Source organism: Peromyscus maniculatus, chromosome X (assembly GCF_049852395.1).
Source record: "Peromyscus maniculatus bairdii isolate BWxNUB_F1_BW_parent chromosome X, HU_Pman_BW_mat_3.1, whole genome shotgun sequence".
Taxonomy (NCBI): Eukaryota; Metazoa; Chordata; class Mammalia; order Rodentia; family Cricetidae; genus Peromyscus; species Peromyscus maniculatus.
This window is the reverse complement of record NC_134875.1, coordinates 140,329,896-140,351,482: the sequence shown is the minus strand read 5'-3', so window position 1 is coordinate 140,351,482 and position 21,587 is coordinate 140,329,896. Positions and strand designations below refer to the sequence as shown.

The 21,587-nt window shown below is 37.6% G+C and overlaps 1 protein-coding gene across 9 annotated transcripts in view; it reads right to left on the bottom strand.

The window, feature by feature from the left end:
• The window catches only part of Pfkfb1 (6-phosphofructo-2-kinase/fructose-2,6-biphosphatase 1), a 201,550-nt gene that overhangs the window by 96,741 nt on the left and 83,222 nt on the right, over window positions 1-21,587 (bottom strand). For 8 of the 9 annotated variants that reach the window (XM_042268768.2, XM_076562062.1, XM_076562060.1 and 5 more), the window contains one exon: window positions 17,222-17,315. In XM_042268768.2, the coding sequence (XP_042124702.2) occupies window positions 17,222-17,315 (94 nt within the window). Of the gene's footprint in view, window positions 1-5,626; window positions 6,676-17,221; window positions 17,316-21,587 lie in introns of those variants that run through there. The other variant, XM_076562066.1, reaches the window with a different exon arrangement.

The following is a 21,587-nucleotide window of genomic DNA, read 5'->3' as shown; positions in this document are numbered from 1 at the left end:
CCCTGTATCAAGGCTGGAATTTCAATTCTTACTGCCAATTCTGAAGTTTGAATCCCTATGAGTATTAATTTTCTATGGAATATGTAAGATTGTAATAATATGTATATAAACATATTTTAAAAACAAAGAACACACATGTGAGGGCAGATTACCCTGAGCTTGAAATTTTGTAATTTTTTGAAAGACTTTGTATTTTGGGATGAGTTCAGATTTACAGGAAAGTTGCAAAGACAGTACAGATAATTCCTGTATACCCTTCACTAAATTGTGACTAATATTATTACTTTGTATCACCAGGATGCATTTGTGAAAGCTAAGAAACCAACACAGGTATATATTTTATGGTGGTTTGAAAGAAAATGGCCCTCAAAGGGAGTGGCACTATTAGGAGGTGTGGCCTTGTTGGAGTAGGTGTGGTCTTCTTGGAGGAAGTGTGTCACTGTGGGGGTGGGCTTTGAAGTCTCATACATGTTCAAGCCACACCCAGTGTCTCAGACCACTTCCTGTTGCCTGTAAGTCAAGATGTAAGAACTCTCAGCTTCTTCTCTAGCACTATGTCTGCCTGCATGCTGCCTTGCTTCCCACCACGATGATAATGGACTAAACCTCTGAAACTGTAAGCAAGCAACCACAATTAAATATTTTCCTTTATAAGAGCTGCTGTGGTCCTGGTGTCTCTTCACAGCAATAGAAACCCTAACTAAAAATATCCCTAATTAAATTCTAGCCTTTTGTTTTTGCCAATTAGTGTGTTTTTCATGTTTTAGAACCCAAACCAGGATATCATATTGTATTTATTAGCTATGTCTCCCAGTTTCCTTATGTCTGTAACTGTCTTTCCTTGTTCCTCATGATACTGACAATTATGAAGAGTACTAGACTTAAGAGTTATGAAGAGTTTGTTGACTGCCCTTTGATTTGGGTTTATCTGATTTCTTTCTTAGTTAATTAGACTATGGTTAAGAGATTTCATATTGGAAGTGCATGGTAGCTATATTAGTGGTGTTAGCCTTGTTCACTTGTGGTAGTATTTGTTAAGTTTATGTATTGTAAAGTTATTATTTTCCTTTTTTGGTGTATTCTTTTTAGAGTGAGCTCACTAAATGCAACCCAATTTTAAATGTGGGGGTGAGATTAGCACCACTTCCTGTAAGAGGGGACATCTGCATATTTTACTTTAAATTCTTCACCAAGAAGGGCTTCTACATTTAGTCATTCAGTTATTTACTTTCTATTGGTAAGGACATGTGGATGTTTGAAACTTTGTATATGCGTTTTTTATAATCTAATACTGCATCATTTACTTTCTCACTAAGAGATCTTGTGGATAGGCTGTAGTGTTCTTCTGATGTAACCCTTTTTGTGTTATAGTTTGGGTGGTGGAGGAAAGCATTTTAAACAGCTTTATTGAGATTTAAGCCCCATTTCACATTTTTTCCCTCTTCCCACCTATTTTTCCCTCCTTACCTTTGACAAAAATAATTATTTATTTACATTTTGCCTATTCAGGCTCATTGTTTATATATATATATATATTTTTTTTTCCTGTTCTGAACTTTTTTTCTTTTTTATATAACTGTCATTGTATATTCTTGGACCAACATCTCTTTCCCAACTACATAACCCTTTAGAAACCATCATTGTATACTATCCTATAAGAACAGCTAATTTAGTTTCCACATGAGTGACATTATGTGGTACTTATTTTTTTATGCCTGGCTAATTTCATTTAATGTAATATCTTCCATTTTCACCTATGTTGTTTCACATGACAGAATTTTATTTCATGTTGATATATGTATGTATTTATGCATGTGTATGCATATATGTATACACATATTTCCTTATCTATTCATCTGTTGCTAAATACCAAAATTAATTCTCTGCCTTGGCTATTGTGAATCGCATGGTAATGAACATGGGAGTATGAGTATCTCTTCAACATGCTGATTTCATTTTCTTTGGCTATATAAACCTTAGTTTATATAGCCAAATGGGTTATAAAGTAGCTCTATTTTTAATTATGCAAGAAATCTCCATATTTGTTGTTCTTGATACTATGCTGATTTATAATCCTATTAACTGGCTATGAGAGTTCCTTTACTCCACACATCATTGCCAGCATTTTTTTAAAAAGTACTGTTGTAGTAAGTACAGGATTAAAACTTACTCTGGTTTAATTTCCCTGATGATTAGTGATATTCAGCATTTTATTATATACCTGTTGGCCATTTGTGTGTTTTCCTTTCAGAAATGTCTATTCAGATCTTTTAGCCAATATAATACAGCTGTTTGATTTCTTACTATTGAGTGGTTGGAGTTCATTATATATTGTGGAAATTAACCCCTAATCATATGTATAGTTGGCAAATTCTGTCTTCCATTTCTAAGGTTGTATCTTTACTCTGTTAATTGCTTCCTTCGCTGAACAGAACCTTTTCTGTTTCAAGTAATTCCATTTGTCTATTTGTCTTTTTGTCTACTCTTTGGAGGCAATATTCCCCCCTCCAAAATCATTACTCAGACCAATAGCACAGACCATTCTATCATATTTTCTTCTAGTAATTTCAGCATTTAATCCATTTTGAGTTGTTTTCTCTATATGATAGTAGATGTGTCTAATTTTATTATTCTGTGTGTAGATATCTAGCTTTACAATATTATTTATTAATGAGATTATTTTTCCTCATCGTGTGTTCCTGTTATCAAGGTCAAACATCAGTTTTCTAAATGTTGTTTATGTATGGCATGAAAGTAGAAGGGAGAAAGAAGTGGTCTAAAAGGATGGGGAACAAGAGAGTTATAGGGGTAAGAAAGACAAATATCACATTTGTTTTTTGCTGAGTCTGAGTCTATACTATCTATGACATGGAAGCAGAGGAGAGGTTGTTTCATGAAGGAAGGGACCTAACAGGAGATGGGGGAACAGGCAAGGAAAATGAGGGTGAATATGAGCAAATGACATATGTGTGTGGAAATATCAGAATGAAACCCACTATTTTGCATAAGCAGAAGTTAAATAAAAAGCATTTGGCTATAGAGGTGTGGGTTTATTTCTAAGCTTTTTATATTGTTTAAAATTTGTTCTATGTTTTATACCAGTACCATGCTGTCTTGCTCTATGTTACTTTGTAGTATATTTTGAAATCAGGTAAGAGTAATGTCTACAATTTTGTTAAACAGTGTTTGACTATTTAGGGCATTTTGTGGTTTAAAACAATTTTGGTTTTCTTTTTTCTATTTTTTATGGAAAACACATTTGGCATTTTAATTGGGGTTATATTGAATATGTACATTACTTTGGTTAGTATGGACAGTTTAGTAATCTTGGCTCTTCCAAATGTTGAGCAACAAACAATCTGTTTATTTTCTGCAATTTCTTTCATTCATGTTTGAGAGTTTTCAGTTCTTACATATAGTATGATATATAGTTTCTGATATTACATCTCTTCAGTCAGCTTTATCCTTAATTATTTTATTTTTATAGTTATTGTGAATGGGATTTTCAAACTTTTTCATTAATTCGTGTTGATCTTGAAGCCTGCAGCCATCTCTATTTATCTATTAGATCTAGCCATTTCAACAGATTCTTAGGGTTTTTTTCTATAAGATCATGTTGTCTACAATCATGAACAATTTAAAATTTTCATTTCTAATTTGAAAGTCTTTTATTTTTCTCTCTTGCTTAATTACTCCGGCTAGTACATCCAGTAGTACGGTGTTAAATAAAGTCGCAAAAATGAGCATGGCTGTGTTATTCCTCATAGGAAAGACAAAACATCTCCCCATTCAGTTTTCCCCCACTGGTATAATATTGACAGTGGGTTTTGTTATACATGGCCTTTATTTTGTTGAGGTGTATTTCTTGTGTCATGTTTTGAATATGGTTTGTTCCCCTAAACGTGTGTGCTTAGGATGTTTGGTTCCAAGGTAATAGTATTGAGAAGTCTTCAGGGGTGTGGTCTAGTGGAAAGTTCTCATCACTTTTGGAGTAACTTAATATAGTTACTTTCCATGAGAGCATGTTCCTGTAAAGTGAGATTATTCCTTATGTATGTTCTATTTTTTCTTATCTTCAGTTCCCTACCCGCTTCCACACTATGTTGTAACACAGTCATTATACTCATCAAGATGATAGCACCACACTACTTAGGCTCTCCAGCCATCATAATCATAAACCAAATAAATCTCTTTACTTTACAAGTTACTCAGATTAGGGTACTTGGTTGAAACAATGCAAAGCTGACTAAAATGAAAAATTGGTATTGAGAGGTGGAATGATGTTATGAAACTTGAAATTATAAAGACAGATTTGGAAGTGGATAATGATCAGAGACTGGAAGAATTTAAAGGAAGAGGCTTCAAAAGACATCTATTGCTTTACATGGGGAATTATAACAATTATGATGAGAACTCAGAAAATGAAATACCTAGAATTTCTTAGAGATTGGCTAAGTCACTGTTATCAAAGTGATGAACGGAATTCAGACAGTAAGTGAAAATGAGGACTATCTTGTCGGAAATTGGAGGTAAAGCCATTCTTAGCACATCTTTGTAAAGAACACAGTGCATGTACTAGTCCATGTCCTGGAAGACTGAATTTTAAAATGATGAAAGTTCTGAACATCAAAGCACTCAGGCTGTTACTTAGTTACCTTTACCCAGAAAAAAAAAGAAGAGAAAGAATACAAGGAGAAACTTTTAATAAAAGAGTAGCAGAACATTTGAATTTGAAAAATTCACAGCCTCTCTAGAGAAATAACAAAAGGTACCTAGTGGTGTGGTTTGGTGACTAAATGCAAAAAAAATCATTAATAAAAGGGAGACAGGTGAAAAGGAAAGGACTTAGGTCATGGGGACCATCCACATGTATGGACCTTCTTTCATGTAGCCAGTTTCTTCTCTGCTTCAGTAGTATTTGTGGTGCAGTTTGGGGACCATTGTTACAATGAAGGTTTCATGCTACTTGGGCCCTCCAACCATCAAGAATCATGAGCCAAAAACAGTCTTTCCTCTTTAAGTTATCTAGCCTCTTGTGTAATAGAATCACAAAACAAAGTCACATTATATATGTGATTTGCTAGGAACATACACACAACAATGAAGGGGTAGAGAATTTTGTAAACTGCCTTTTCCACATCTATTGAAGAGATAGAAAACATTTTAATCCTTCATTTTGTTGATATGCTGTCGAATCATCCTTGTATGCCCAACATGCATCCTACTGAATTGTGCTGAATAATCTTTTTACATCTGGTTGAATTTGATTTACTAGTAGTTTGTCAAGGCATTTTGTAAATATGTTGATCGGACTGTGTCCTAGTAGTTTCCATTTTTGTTACTGCTGTGTCCTTAACTGGTTGAACTTATAAACATAATGCTGTCACTTTCAAGTGACTTTGGAATTATTTTTACCTCTTCAGTTCTTTGAAATAGTTTGAGAATAATTTGTATTAACTTCCTAAATATTAGGTAGAACTCAGCAGTGAAACCCTGAGGTCACAGACATTTCTTTAATGAATGACTTTTTATTACTGACTTAATATCTTTCATTACTAATCTGTTCAGATTCTCTGTCTCTCTCTGTCTCTCTCTGTCTCTCTCTCTCTGTCTCTCTCTCTGTCTCTCTCTGTCTCTCTCTCTCTCTCTCTCTCTCTCTCTCTCTCTCTCTCTCTCTCTCTCTCTCTCTCTCTCTCTCCAGGGTAGTTTTGGTGTGTAGTTTTTTTGGTGCCTGTCCTGGATCTCACTCTGTAGACCAGGCTGGCCTCGAACTCACAGAGATCTGCCTGGCTCTGCCTCCCGAGTGCTGGGATTAAAGGCGTGTGCCACTGCCGCCCGGCAGATTTTCTCTTTCTTAATAATAAAATCTTAGTAGGTGTGTCCAGAAATGTCTTCGATGTTATCCAACTTGTTGGCATATAATTGTTTGCTTTAGTGTCCTATGTTCCTTTCTCTTTCTGTGGTTACAGTTGTAATGTCTCATTTTCCACCTCTGATTTGATTTGGCCCTGAGTCTACCTAAAGATTTGTCAGTTTTGTTTAATTTTTCAAAACCCATAGTGGTAGTTTGTAATCGGCCCCCATAATCACACAGAGAGTGGCACTATTAGGAGGTATGGCTTTATTGGAGTGGGTATGACCTTGTTAGAGAAAGTGTGTCATTGTGGGGGTGGACTTTGAAGTTTTCTATGCTCGGGATACCACCCAGTGTCTCAGTTGACTTCCTGTTGCCTGCAAAATGTGGCACTCTCTCTCCAGCACATGTGCCTGAACACTGCCATGCTCCCCACCATAGTGATAATGGACTAAACCTCTGAAACTGTAAGTCAGACCCAATTAAATGTTTTCTTTATAAGAGTTGCCGTGGTCATGGTGTCTCTTCACAGCAATGAAAATCCTAACTAAGACACCCACTCTTTAACAGCTCACTTGAGTTCATGATGAGACTGTGAGACAGCAGCTTGGATCAGAGCACCTCACTGTGGGTTTTTCCTCTTAAGTAAAGCAGCTTTGTGCAGTCCAGACAATTCTATAAATTATGCTCAAGACCTATGAGGACATCAGAGGTGTACCTTGGCAGAGACCATAGGTGTCCACAGCAATAAAGAAGACTTCAGCGAGTCTCCTTTTTACCTTTTCCCTCTCAGAGAGAAGCCATTTGCACCCATGTTTCACCTGTGAAGACAGGGAAAAAGGCAGGCTGTTTTGATCCCGGATTCACATTGATGTGCTTTGTGGAGTTCCTGCTGCTGCAGTCTCCTTTCACTTTCACTAGTGTAGTCAACCTGTAGTTGTTTATTCATTGTTTCTTAATCATTTTTGTGTATGAGCAATGAGTGTTAGGCATATTTAGTTAGCCATCTTGTTAGTGATATTTTTTTGGGGGGGGGGGAGTGTTGAGACAGGGTTTCTCTGTAGCTTTGGTGCCTGTCCTGGATCTCGCTCTATAGACCAGGCTGGCCTTGAACTCACAGAGATCCACCTGCCTCTGCCTCCTGAGTGCTGGGATTAAAGGCGTGTGCCACTACCACCCGGCTTGTGAATGATATTTCCTTGGTGTATTTTTGTTATTTTGTTCTCATTATTTTATTCTTCTTTTTAAAAGGCGTACAAAGCAGGGTCAGCCAGTTAAAAGTGCCTGCTGCCAACTCTGACCACTTGAGTTTGAGCCTACATGGTGGAAGGATAGAACCAGCTTTCACAAATGGATCTCCAACCTACCTGCATGCTGTGGCACTTTCACACACACACACACACACACACACACACACACACACACACACACACACACACACACTTAACAATTTTTAGAATTAATTTACAAAGTAACAGTTTCCTATGACATTTCTATACATATTCAGCTTCGTTGATTCCCCTACTGGTTTCCTCCCATTTTGCTGTCCCCTTCCTTTCACACATGTATCCATCTGGCCTCAGTAATCCTCCCTGCAGTTTCATATTTTATGTGCTCTATGATCCTTCCCATCACCTTCCCTAACAGTTCATTTTTCCAGCCACATGGTGCCCTTCCTAGATTCCTAGTCTTTACTTATATTTACTGCCACCTAGATACATATATTTAATAATTAGAAGTTAGAATCCACACATGAGAGACAACATGGATTAGCATTATTTGTCTTTCTGAGCCTCACATAATAAAATGTTTTCCAGTTCCATCAATTTTCTTGAAAATTTCATTTTTCTTTATAAATGAATAAAATTCCATTGTGTTTATGTGCCACATTTTCACTCTTGTTCATGTGTTGATGGATACCTAAACTTAATTCCCTTTCATTGTAACTGGGAAAATAGTAGCAACAACTATGGGTGTGTGAGTATCTCTGTGCTAAGATGTAGAGTTCTCTGGGTAGAGAAAGTGTTAACAGAATGTACAGCAGCCTACAGAATGGTAGAAAATCTTTGCCACATTTCCCTCAGACAAGGGGTTAATATCTAGAATACATAAAGAACTTTAAAAAATAAACATGCACACACAAACCAGTGCCAACTAATAAAAAGGGGCCAATGTACTGAACAGTTGTCAAAAGAAAAACACAAATGGCTATAGATATTTTTTTAAGTATTCAACATCTTTAGCCATTAAAGAAATGAAAATTAAAACTACTTTGAGATTTCATCTCACCCTGGTCAGAATGACTATAGTCAGGAATCAAATGACAACAAATGCTGGAGGATGTGAGAAAAGGGGAAGCTTTATACATTGCTTTTGGGAGAATAAGCCATTGTAGCCACTACAGAAATTAGGGTGAAAGCATCTTAAAAATTAAAAACTATTGTCTTCCCAATCCATAGCCCCCTCCCTCACCACATCTAACATCTCCACCCAGCCAGATCCTGTATATCCTTCTCAAGGGTCTAGCCTGTTGACTCTGCCTGACCCTCCCAACCCACCAGATCTAGTCCAGGTCCCACAGCCAGCAACCTAGCCAAGGTAGGTCACCCCTGCCTTCACCATAGCCAATATTTAGGCTTTGGCCAGGATCTACCCTACCTACTCCCCCAACCCATGGGCCCCTTTTATGCCACATACAACCTATCAACCCAAATCCATCACCACCAGCACGGTCCCCTCTGTCCACCAGACTTCATTCCACATAAGCCATTTCCAACTCAGAGGTCCAAAATGCCCACACATCTTCTCTTCTGCAATAACCTGCTCTGTCCATATCAGACACAGAACTAAAATAAGACCTCCACATGCCTAGACTGCATCACAAAAATACGAACCATATGAAAGGTCAAGCCAGTATTTCCTCTCTAAAGCATACCAATTCCTTAGAAATTTTTGTCAATGAGAACTACTTAGACTAACACTAGGACATGGCATTTAAAAGAAAACCATAAACTTCATCAAGTAATTCAATGAGTTTAAAGAAGATGTAAAGAAACATCATAATAAAATCAAAGAGAAAGAGCTGCTCTCTCAAGTTCCTATTCTGCCATCCTGCCCCACCCCCACCCCCAGTTTACACAGGAGATCTTTTCTATCTCCTCTTCCCAGGAAAATTCACGCATCCCTCTTTGGGCCCTCTTTGTTATCTAGTCTCTCTGAAGCTGTGGATTGTAGGTTGGTTATCCTGTACTTTATTCCTAATATCCACTTATGAGTGAGTATATACCATGACTGTCTTTGTGTGTATGTGTTACCTCACTCAGAATGATTTTTTTCTAGATCCATCCATTTGGCTGCAAATTTCATGAGGTCATTGTTTTTTACAGCTGAGTAGTACTCCATTGTGTAAATGTACCACATTTTCCTTATCCACTCTTCAGTTGAGGGGCATCTAGGTTGTTTCCAGGTTCTGGCTATTATGAATAAAATGGCTATGAACATAGTTGAGCAAGTGTCCATGTGATATGATTGAGCACCTTTGGGATTATGCCCAAGACTGGTATTGCTGGGTCGTCAGGTAGATTGATTCCCATTTTTCTGAGAAACCACCATATTGATTTCCAATGTAGCTGTACAAGTTTGCACTCCCACTAGCAGTGGAAGAGTGTTCCCCTTACCATACATTCTCTTCAACATAGGCTGTCATTGGTATTTCTGATCTTAGCCATTCTGACAGGTGTAAGATGGTATCTCCGAGTCAGTTTGATTTACATTTCCTGATGACTAAGAATGTTCAACAATTGCTTAAATGTCTTTTGCCATTTGAAATTCTTCTGTTGAGAATTATCTGTTTAGATCTGTATGCCATTTTTAATTGGATTACTTGGTATTTTGATGTCTAGTTTCTTGAGTTCTTTATATATTTTGGAAATCAGTCCTCTGTCAGATGGGGGGGTTGGTGAAGATCTTTTTTTCCATTCTGTAGGCTACCATTTTGTCTTGCTAACAGTATCCTTTGCCTTATAGAAGTCTTTCAGTTTCAAGAGGTCCCATTTACTGATCGACAATCCCAGTGTCTGTGCTATTGGTGTTATATTCAGGAAGTAGTCTCCTGTGCCAATGTGTTCAAGGCTACTTCTCATTTTCTCTTCTGAATCAGGTTCAGTGTAACTGGATTTATGTTGAGGTCTTTGATCCACTTGGGCTTCAGTTTTGTGCATGGATATATATATATGGGTCTATTTGCATTCTTCTACATGTCAACATCTAGTGATGCCAGCAAATTTGTTGAAGACACTTTATTTTTCCCATTGTATATTTTGGCTTCTTTGTAAAAAATCAGGTGTTCATAGGTATGTGGATTTATGTAAAGGTATTCACTTTGATTCCATTAATCCACATGTCTGTTTTTATTACTATGGCTCTATAGTAGAGCTTGATGTCTGGGATGGTGATACCTCCATAAGTTCCTTTATTGTACAGGATTGTTTTAGTTATCCTGGTTTTTCTCCATGTAAAATGGAGACTTTCTTTTGAGGTTTTTGTAGAACTGTGTTGGGATTTTGATGGGGATTGCATTGAATCTGTAGCTTGCTATTGGTAAGATTGCCATTTTTACTATGTTAATCCTACCTATCCATGAGCATGGGAGATCTTTCCATTTTCTGATATCTTTTTCAATTTCTTTCTTCAGAGACTTAAAGTTCTTGTCATATAGGTCTTTCACCTGCTTAGTTAGAGCTACCCCAAGGTATTTTATATTATTTGTGGCTACTGTAAAGGGTGATGTTTCTCTGATTTCCTTCTCAGCCTGTTTATCATTTATATACAGGAGGGCTATTGCTTTTTTTAAGTTAGTCGTGTATCCTGCCACATTACTGAAGGTGTTTATCAGCTGTAGGAGTGCCCTGGTGGAATTTTTGGGGTCACTTATGTATACTATCATATCATCTGCAAATAGTGAAAGTTTGACTTCTTCCTTTCCAATTTGTATACCCTTGGTCTCCTTTTGTTGTCTTATTGCTCTAGCTAGAACTTTGAGTAGTATATTGAATAAATATGAGGAGAGTGGACAGCCTTATCTTATTCCTGATTTTAGTAGAATAACTTTGAATTTCTCTCTATTTAATTTGATGTTGGCTGTTGCCTTGCTGTAAATTGCCTTTATTATGTTTAGGTATGTTCCTTGTATTCCTGATCTCTTTAAGTCCTTTATCATGACGGGGTGTTGGACTTTGTCACCGGCTTTTTCAGCATCTAATGAGACAATCATGTGTTTTTTTTCTTTCAGTTAGTTTATATGGTGGATTACATCGACAGATTTTCATATGTTGAACCATCATTGCATCTCTAGGATGAAGCCTACTTGGTCATGGTGGATAATTTTTTTTGATGTGTTCTTGGATTAGGTTTGCCAATATTTTATTGAGTATTTTTGCAATAGTGTTCATGAGAGAGATTGGTCTGTAATTCTCATTCTTTGTTGAGTCTTTGTGTGGTTTGGGTATGAGGGTAACAGTAGCCTCATAGAAGGAGTTTGGTAATGTCCCTTCTGTTTCTATTGTGTGGAACAATTTGAAGAGCATTAGTATTATCTCTTCTTTGAAAATCTGGTAGAATTCTGTGCTGAAACCATCTGGTCCTGGGCTTTTTTTGGTTGGGAGACTTTTAATGAATGTTTCTATTTCCTTAGGGGTTATTGGTCAATTGAAATAGTTTATCTGGTCTTGATTTAACTTTGGTATGTGGTACTTATCCAGAAAAGTGTCCATTTCCCTTAGATTTTCCAATTTTCTGGAGTAGAGGTTTTTGAAGTATGACCTGATGATTCTCTGGATTTCCTCATTGTCTGTTGTTATGTCTCCCTTTTCATTTCTGATTTTGTTACTTTGGATGCTCTCTCTCTGCCTTTTGGTTAGTTTGGATAAGGGCTTCTCTATCTTGTTAATTTTCATTGAATTCCAGGAAAACTTTAATTTCTTTATTTTTCTTACTTGACCCATTGGTGATTCAGTTGAGCATTATTCAGTTTCCATGAGATTGTAGGGTCTCTGTAATTTTTGTTGTTGAAATCTAACTTTAAGCCATGGTGGTCTGATAAAATATAAGAGATTATTCCAGGTTTATTTATTTATTTATTTATTTATTTATTTATTTATTTATTTATTTATTTATTTATTTATTTATTTATTTATTTATTTTTGTATCTGTTGAGGTTTGCTTTGTGATTGAGTATGTGGTCGATTTTAGAGACGGTCCATGGGGTGCTGAGAAGGTATATTCTTTTGTGTTAGAATGGAATATTCTGTGGGTATCTATTAAGTTCATTTGAGTCATAACTTCTCTTAGGTCTCTTATTTCTCTGTTAAGTTCCAGTCTGGCAGACCAGTCCAGTGGTGACAGTTGGGTGTTGAAGTCTCCCACTACTAGTGTGTGGGGTTTGATGTGTGATTTAAGCTTTAGTAATGTTTCTTTTACAAATGTGGGTGCCCTTGTATTTGGGGCATAGATGTTCAAAACTGAGACTTTATCTTGGTGGATTTTCCACGTGATGAATATGTAATGTCCTTCCCGACCTCTTTTAATTGATTTCAGTTTGAAGTCTATTTTGTTAGATATTAGGATAGCTACACCAGCTTGCTTCTTAAATCCATTTGATTGGAAAGTCTTTTCCCAGCCTTTTATTCTGAGGTAGCGTCTTTCTTTGAAGTTGAGGTGTGTTTCTTGTATGCAGCAGAAGGATGGATTCTGTTTCGTATCCATTCTGTTAGCCTGCGCTTTTTTATAGGCGAATTGAGTCCATTGATATTAATGGATATTAATGACCAGTGATTGTTAATTCCTGTTATTTTTTGTTGGTAGTGTTGTGTGTTTCTCTTCTTTGGTATTTGTTGGTGTAGGACTATCTATTGCCTGTGTTTTCATGGGTGTATCTAACTTCCTTAGGTTGGATTTTTTTCCTTCTACTGCTTTCTGTAGGGCTGGATTTGTGGATAGGTATTGTTTAAATCTGGTTTTATCATGGAATATTTTGTTTACTTCATCTATAGTGATTGAGAGTTTTGCTGGATATAATAGCCCAGGTTGGCATCCATGGTCTCTTAGTGTCTGCATAACATCTGTCCAGGACCTTCTCGCTTTCAGAGTCTCCACTGAGAAGTCAGGTGTTATTCTGATGGGTCTGCCTTTATATGTTACTTGGCCTTTTTCCTTTGCAGCTCTTAATATTCTTTCTTTATTCTGCTTAGTGGTTTGATTGTTATGTGGTGATGGGACTTTATTTTGGAGTCCAGTCTATTTAGTGTTCTGTAAGCTTTTTGTATCTTTATAGGCATTTCTTTCATTATGTTAGGAAAGTTTTCTTCTATGATTTTGTTGAGTATATTCTCTGTGCCTTTGAGCTGGTATTCTTCTTCTTCTATCCCTATTATTCTTACGTTTGGTCTTTTCATTTTTCCCAGATCTCCTGGACATTTTGTGTTATGACTTTGTCAGCTTTAATGTTTTCTTTGACTAATGAATCCATTTCCTCTATCATATCTTCAGTGCCAGAGATTGTCTCTTCCATCTCTTGCATTCTATTGGTTATGCTTGCATCTGTTCATTTACTCATAGTTTCCATTTCCAGCATTCCCTGTTTCTGTCTTCTTTATTGCCTCTATTTCAGTTTTCAAGTCTTGAACTGTTTCCTTCACCTGTTTGATTGCTTTTTCTTGGTTTTCTTTAAGGGATTTATTGATTTCTTCCAAATTTTTTATGTCTTTTTCTCGAATTCTTTAAGGGAATTTTTCATTTCCTCTTTTAAGTCTGCTATCATCTTATTAACATCATTTTTTAACGATTTATTTATTTGTTTATTTATTCATTTATTATGTAAACATTGTTCTGCCTGTTCACCAAAAGAGGGAGCCAGATCTCAGTACAGATATTTGTGAGCTGCCATGTGGTTGCTGGGAATTGAACTCAGGACCTCTGGAAGAACAGCCAGTGCTCTTAACCTCTGAGCCATCTCTCCAGTCCCTTAATGTCATTTTTAAGGTCGATTTCTTCTGCTTCTTCAGTGTTGGGATTTTCAGGTCTTGCTGATGTAGAACCACTAGGTTCTGGTGGTACCATATTGCTCTTTATGTTGTTAAATGTATTTTTGCACTGGCATCTGCCCATCTCTTCCTCCAATGGGTGCAAATGGTGTCTGTGTCTGAGGGAGCCTCTTTAGGTCCAATCGGCACTCTAGTTCCAACTAGAGTTCTTGGTCCAGTTGGAGCTCTTGGTCCACTCAGAGCTGGCAGAGTCTGTGTCTCAGGGAGCAGCTGTGATCTTGGAGGATGGGTAGGTTTGGAGGGTGGGGTTGGGCTTGTGGTTACAGGGTCTGGTGGATGATGGTAGTAGTCCGGCCTGCCTGGAGAAGTCCTGCCTGCTGGCCTGCAACTGAGACTGCAGTGGGTGGGGTGTGAGGGCACAGGTTGTGCCCCTGGGCCTAAAGACTAGAGGCTGGGGATATCAGCTAGAAGAACAAAGACTCACCTCTTATTCCACTTGGAGCTGGCAGAGTCTGTTCAAATTCTTTATGTAGGTATTTAGTGCTATGAACTTTCCTTTTAGCAATGCTTCCATAGTGTTCCATAAGTTTGGGTATGTTATGCATTAATTTTCATTGAAATCTAGGAAGTCTTTAATTCCTTTCTTTATTTTTTTTCCTTGTCCTACTGGTAATTCAGTTGAGACTTGTTCAGTTTCCATGAGTTTGTAGGTTTTCTGTAGTTTGTGTTGTTGAATTCTAACTTTAAGCCATGGTGATCTGATAAGATACAGGGGGTTATTCCAATTTTTTTTTTGTATCTGTTGAGATTTGCTTTTTGAACTGAGTATGTGGTCAATTTTAGAGAAGGTTCCATGAGGTGCTGCGAAGGTATATTCTTTTGTGTTTGGATAAAATGTTATATAGATGTCTGTTGAGTCCATTTGAGTCACAACATCTGTTAGTTCCCTTATTTATTTGTTAAGTTTCTGTCTGGCAGACCTGTCCATTGGTGAGAGTGGGGTATTGAAGTCTCTATTAATGTGTGGGGTTTTATGTGTGATTTAAGCTTTAGTAATGTTTCTTTTACAAATGTGGGTGCTCTTGTATTTGGGGCACAGATGTTCAGAATTGAGACTTCATCTTGATGGATTTTTTTTTTCCTTTGATGAATGTGAAATGTTCTTCTCCATCTTTTTGATTAATTTTAGTTTGAAGTCTATTTTGTTAGATATTAGGATAGCTATACCAGCTTGTTTCTTAAGTCCATTTGATTGGAAAATCTTTTCCCAAACCTTTACTCTGAGGTAATGCCTGTCTTTGAAGTTGAGGTGTGTTTCTTGTGTGCAGCAGAAGGATGGACCCTGTGTCTTTTTTTTTTTTAAAGATTTTATTATGTATACAGTGTTCTGCCTGCATGCCAGAAGAGGGCACCAGATCTCATTACAGATGGTTGGGAGCCACCATGTGGTTGCTGGGAATTGAACTCAGGACCTCTAGAAGAACAGCCAGTGCTCTTATCTACTGAGCCATCTCTCCAGCCTGACCCTGTGTCTTTTTATAGGTGAATTGAGTCCATTGATATTAAGGGATATTAATGACCAGTGATTGATAATTCCTGTTATTTTTTTATTTTATTGTTGTTGTTGGTAGTGTGTGTTTCCCTTCTTTGGGTTTTGCTGGTGTGAAATTATCTATTGCCTGTGTTTTCATGGGTGCAGCTAACTTCCTTGGGTAGGAGTTTTCTTTCTAGCACTTATTGTAGGGCTGGATTTGTGGATAGATATTGTTTAAATGTGGTTTTGTCATGGAATATCTGTTTTCTTGGTGTATGGTGATTGAAAGTTTTGCTGGGTATAGTAGTCTGGGCTGGTATCTGTGGTCTCTTAGTGTCTGCAAAACATCTGTCTAGGACCTTCTGACCGTCAGAGTCTCCATTGAAAAATCCGGTGTAGGCCTGGCAGTGGTGGCGCATGCCTTTAATCCCAGCACTCGGGAGGCAGAGGCAGGCAGATCTTTGTGAGTTCAAGGCCAGCCTGGGTTACAGAGCAAGATCCAGGAAAGGCACAAAGCTACACAGAGAAACCCTGTCTCTAAAACCCAAAAACCAAAACCAAACAAACAAAAAAAGTCAAAAAAAAATCAGGTGTAATTCTGATAGTTCTGCCTTTATATATTATTTGGCCTTTTTCCTTTGCAGCTCTTAATATTATTTCTTTATTGTTTGTGTTTGATGTTTTGATTATTATGTGGCTAGGGGACTTTTTTCTGGTCCAGTCTATTTGATGTTCTTTAAGCTTCTTGTACCTTCATTAGCATATCTTTCTTTAGGTTGGGAAAGTTTTTCTTCTATGATTTTGTTTAATATATTTCCTGTGCCTTTGAGCTGGAATTCTCCTTTTTCTATCCCTATTATTCTTAGATTTGGTCTTTTCATAGTGTTCCAGATTTCTTTGATGTTTTATGTTATGAATTTTTTGAATTTAACATTATCTTTTTACCGATGAATCTATTTCCTCTATCATATCTTCAATGCCTGATATTCTCTCTTCTGTCTCTTGTAATTTATTGGAGATGCTTGCATCTGTAGCTCCTGTTCACTTACCCAGATTTTCCATTTCTAGAATTCCCTAGGTTTCTGTTTTCTTTATTGCCTCTATTTCAATTTTGAAGTCATGAACTATTACTTTCACCTGTTTTTTCTTTGCTTTCTTTAAATGATTCATTGATTTCTTCCAATTTTTTTGTTTATCTTTTCCTCAATTTCTTTAAAGAAATTTTTCATTTCCTCTGTAAGGGCCTCTATCATCTTCATAAAGTTATTTTTAAGGTCATTTTCTTCTGCTTCATCTGCGTTGGGATGTTCAGGTCTTGCTGTTGTAGGATTACTGGGTTCTGGTGGTGTCATATTGACTTTTATGTTGTTGAATGTATTCTTATATTGGCATTTACTCATCTGTTCTTCCAACTAGTGTAGATGGTGCTTGTGCCTATAGGGGCTGCTGTTCTTCCAATTGGTGTGGGTGGCACTTGTGCTTATAGGGTCTGCTGATGTTGCTGGAGAGGGCTGTCCATGGGGAGGATGCTGGGGTAGGTGTGGTTGGGTGGTGGAATGGGTCTTGTGGGAACAGAGTCCAGTAGGTGGCAGTGGTGGTGGTGCAGCCTCCCTGCAGGTCTCTCACCTGCTGGCCTGCTGCTGGGGTCTGCACCAGAGCAGTGGAGTTCCACCTGAGTTGGGGTCAGGGCCCAGCTGCCTTGCTGGGGCTGAGATGGGAGGGGGGTCATGGGATGTACCCTGGGGTTTAGGGTCTAGAGATCAGGGCAGTTTATCTTGGAGACCAGTCACTTACCTGTTCTTCCAACTGGTATAGGTGGTGCTTGTCTAAACTTTTTAAAGAAACAGAATGCATACTCCAAAACTCCTTCGATGAAGCCAGGATCACTCTAATGCCAAAACCAGATAAAGAAATCTGTAAGTCAATATCCCTATTAAGCATAGAGTTAAAAAGGCTCAATAAAATACTTGCAAACAGAATACAGACATACACCAAAAAGATTATACACCATGACCAAGTTGGTTTTATCTCTGAAACGCAGGAATGGTTTGCTAACATATGCAAATGAAAAAATGCAATAAACCACACGATTATTTCAATAGATGCAAAAATGCCTTTGTCAAAATCCAACATGATAAAAATCCTAGGGAATGTTGGACTAGTGGGAATATACCTTAACATAAAAAAGGCTATATATGTGAAACAAACAGCCAAAATAATCCTAAATGTGGAAAAAATGAAGGAATTCCTTTGACATCAGGAAGGAAACAGGACTGTCTGTTAGCACCACTTCTTTTCAATACTGTGATCAAAGCAGGAGCTGGAGCAATAAGGCAAGAGAAAGAAATTACAGGGATATAAATAGGGAAAAAATAAATAAAATTATCCCTATATGCAGATGGCATTATACTTTATAAATGTCAAAAATTCAACCAGGAAACTTTTAGGAATGTTAAAAAAAATTCAGCAAAGTGGTAGGATACACAATCAACCTGCACAAATCAATATCTTTTCTATATACCAAAAACAAATATACTGAGAAGGAGACCATAAGCACTCACATTCACAACAGCCTTAAGGAAAATAAAATATATTAAGAATGTATCTAACAAAGGAAGTGATGGCCCTCTAGAATAAAAACTTTAACCCTCTGAAGAAAGATATAAAGACATTAGAGAGTCGAAAGACAGCACATGTTCATGAACTGATAGAATTAGTATTATGAAAATGACCATTTTACCAAAAGCCATTTATAGATCCAATGGAATCACAACCAAAATCTCTATTTCATTCTTCACAGACACATATTTAAAAAAAAACAACTATCCTAGAATTCATATGGAACCACCAAAACAAAGCAAAAACAAAACAAAACAAAACAAAACAAAAAGCTTAGGTAGCCAAACAGTTCTGAGCAAAAAGAACAATGGTGGAAAGGTTACCATTCCAGATCTTAATATTTATTATAGAGCCATGGTAATAAAAACAATACATTACTGGCATAAAAACAAAAACATAGACCAATGGAACAAAATTGAAGATCCAGTCAGGTATGGTGACACATGACTTTAGTACCAGCACAGGAGGCAGAGCAGGAGAATCTCTGTGAGTTTGAGGTCAACTTGGCCATGTAGTGAGAATTTGTCTCCAAGAATAAGAATAAGGAGGAGGAGGAGGAGAAAAATAAGCAAAAACAGTGTTTGCAGATAACAAGACTCTGTAAATGGAGATTACCCCCAATTTCATATGGTTAATTTCAGCAACATTTCAGGATATGTAAGATAGACATGTAAGATAACCTTGTATTTTTTTAAATTGAAGATCTAAACATGAGTATTCAGCCACTTAATATTTGAAAGATGCCAAAAACATAAGCTGAAGAAAAGTATCAAAACTGGATGTCCACATGCAGAATGAAATTAAACCCCTTATATGTAACCTTGCACAAAAATTAACTCCAAATGGATCAAAGACTTAAATGTGAAACCCAAAACACTGAACTGCTAGAAGAAAACATAGGCTGCACCCTACATAATATAGGTGTAAGAAAGGACTTCCTAAACAGGACTCCATTTGTCCCAAAATTAAGGCCAACAATAGACAGTGGGACTTCATAAAACTAAAAAGATTCTGTATAGAAACAACCAATTGGGTGAAGAGGAATCCCACATAATGAAAGAAAATCTTGTCCTCTATGTATCTGTCAGAATATTAGTATCTAGACTATATAAAGAACTCAAAAAAAAAAGAAGAAGAAAACCCCTAACAACCCATTTGAAGAATGGGCCTGAACAGAGAGTTCTCAAAAGAAGAAAAACAATGGCTAAGAAATATCTCAAAAAAATGTTCATTGTAGCAATTAGGAACATGCAAATCAAAACAACTTTGAGATTTCATCTTAGCCCAATAAGAATGGCAAAGATCAATGGAACAACTGACAACAAATACTGGAGGGGGTTGAGGAAAATGTAATCCTCATTAACTGTTTGTGTGATTGCCAACGGGTACAGCCACTCTGGAAATCAGTGTGGAGACTTCTCAAAGAGCTAAAAATAAATCTACCACATAACCCAGCCATACCCTTCCTTGGCATATGTCTGAAGGACTTGATATCCTATTCCACAGATACTTGCTTAGCCATGTTCATTGTTGCCCTGTTCACAACAGCTAGGAAATGAAAACAACCTAAACGTCCTTTGACTGATGACTGGATAAAGAAAATGTGGTACATATATACTATGGGATACTACTTGAATTGCTGTAAGGAAAAATGAAATCATGAATTTTGTAGGTAAAAGGATGGAACTAGAAAATATCATATTGAGTGAGAAAACACAGACCCTGAAAGACAAACGTCACATGTTCTCTTCTATTTGAGGTCCCCTAACTATGAATTGTCAGATGTGAGTACATAGCCTGGGGTAACTGCAGAAACTAGGAAAGTGAAAAGGGACCATTGCCAGGATATGGAGGGCTGGAGATCAATAGAGAAGGGAATAGATGGGTACAAGATGGGTACATGAGAATGGAAATGGGGGCTCTAATTAAGGAGGATGTAGGAAGATAAATATAGAAGAAGGAGACAAGGGTAACACACCAGTAAGGATGTCTGAAAAACTCATAAGGAATAATACTACTAAAAAGAACTAAAATACACATTTGTCACTATATAAATATAGCTATATAGTTTAAATGCAATTTTTCCATCTGGGTAGACAATGCTCCTTTCAAACAACACTAACAAAACTGCAACACCAGGCATGAGAAGTCCTCTTTTGGGTTGTTGGTCAGACTTGTCCAAGAGATTCCCCAAGCATACAGGCTATTGCTATTGCCCTTAGGTGCTCCCAGAGGTAGAAGGTAAGTCCCTATTGCTGAAGACACCAGGCACTTCAGATGCAGGGTCCAGAGGCTCCTGAGCTAGAATTGGCTTGAAATCCTCCTCCTTGAAGACTAGCTTTCATGGTACCAGAAGGCACCATGCAAGTTCCCAAAGGAGGGAAGCAACCAACAGTAATAACCAGCTATAATGCTGATGAACCACAACAGAAACCAGCATATACCATAACTCTAAGGTGCAGTCATGGCACACATACCTTGGTGGTAGCCAACAGCTCTTTAATTGAACTTAAGACCCTCTCAACAAGAGGGAAACCATGGCTGGTACTAGAAACCTAGCCAACTACATAGAAAGGTTATAAGATCAGGGAGTTTGCTGTGATTTTTTTGTCTCTTAGTAATGTCAGAAGCCACACTGATAAAGTCTCACCAATTGGCTGCCTAAACATGAGCTGAACTGTGGAGGCCCACAGAGGCTTCCTAGAAAGACCTTATTCAAGGTCAGAGAATCTGAGCTTGCCTTACCCAGCAGGGCTGCATAAAAATAGGATGATTGACCACGGGCATGGTTACCAGGTATTTTGAAGGGTCTGCACTTGACTATATGTTGTGCTTTGATATTGAAAGGGGGAGGTCTTTTGCCTCTCCCCTTGGCATTGTATAAAAAGCCCTTTGGAATAAACCTTGAGGCGACTGGGTATTGACCCAGGGCCCTCCCCAAGTTTCCCTGTGTCTCTGTCTTTCTTATTGTCTCTTTCTACCTTTCTATCATTTCCTCATTCCTCTCTCCTCCCCCCCAAGAATCCTTCGACAGGTAGGAGCTGGACTCTGGCAGACTCCCACACTGAACGAGGACAGAAATGGCAAAGTGGACAGTGGAAAGCCCATAAGATCTCAACCTACACAAAGAACTACAGGCAAATAAGGAACATTGAAAGTGGGAAAACTGTCCTCCCCAGTTAAAAGCACAGGGATTAGTTATCCAATACTAACGGTCAACTCTGAAAACATACATACAAGTAACATTATGCAGACTGAGCAGCATATATTTAGGAATGTGTGTGTGTGTGTGTGTGTGTGTGTGTGTGTGTGTGTGTATACACATATATATGCATGTAGCAACAATAAATGAATAAAGAGGCCATGCATTTGAAAGAGAGCAAAGGAGGGTGGGAGGGGGGAAAGGGAAGGTGAAAATGATATAATTATAAAGTGAAAAAATAAAAGCAATATTTTTTTTGGTTTTTTCAAGACAGGGTTTCTCTGTGTAGTTTTGGTGCCTGTCCTGGATCTCGGTCTGTAGCCCAGGCTGGCCTCGAAC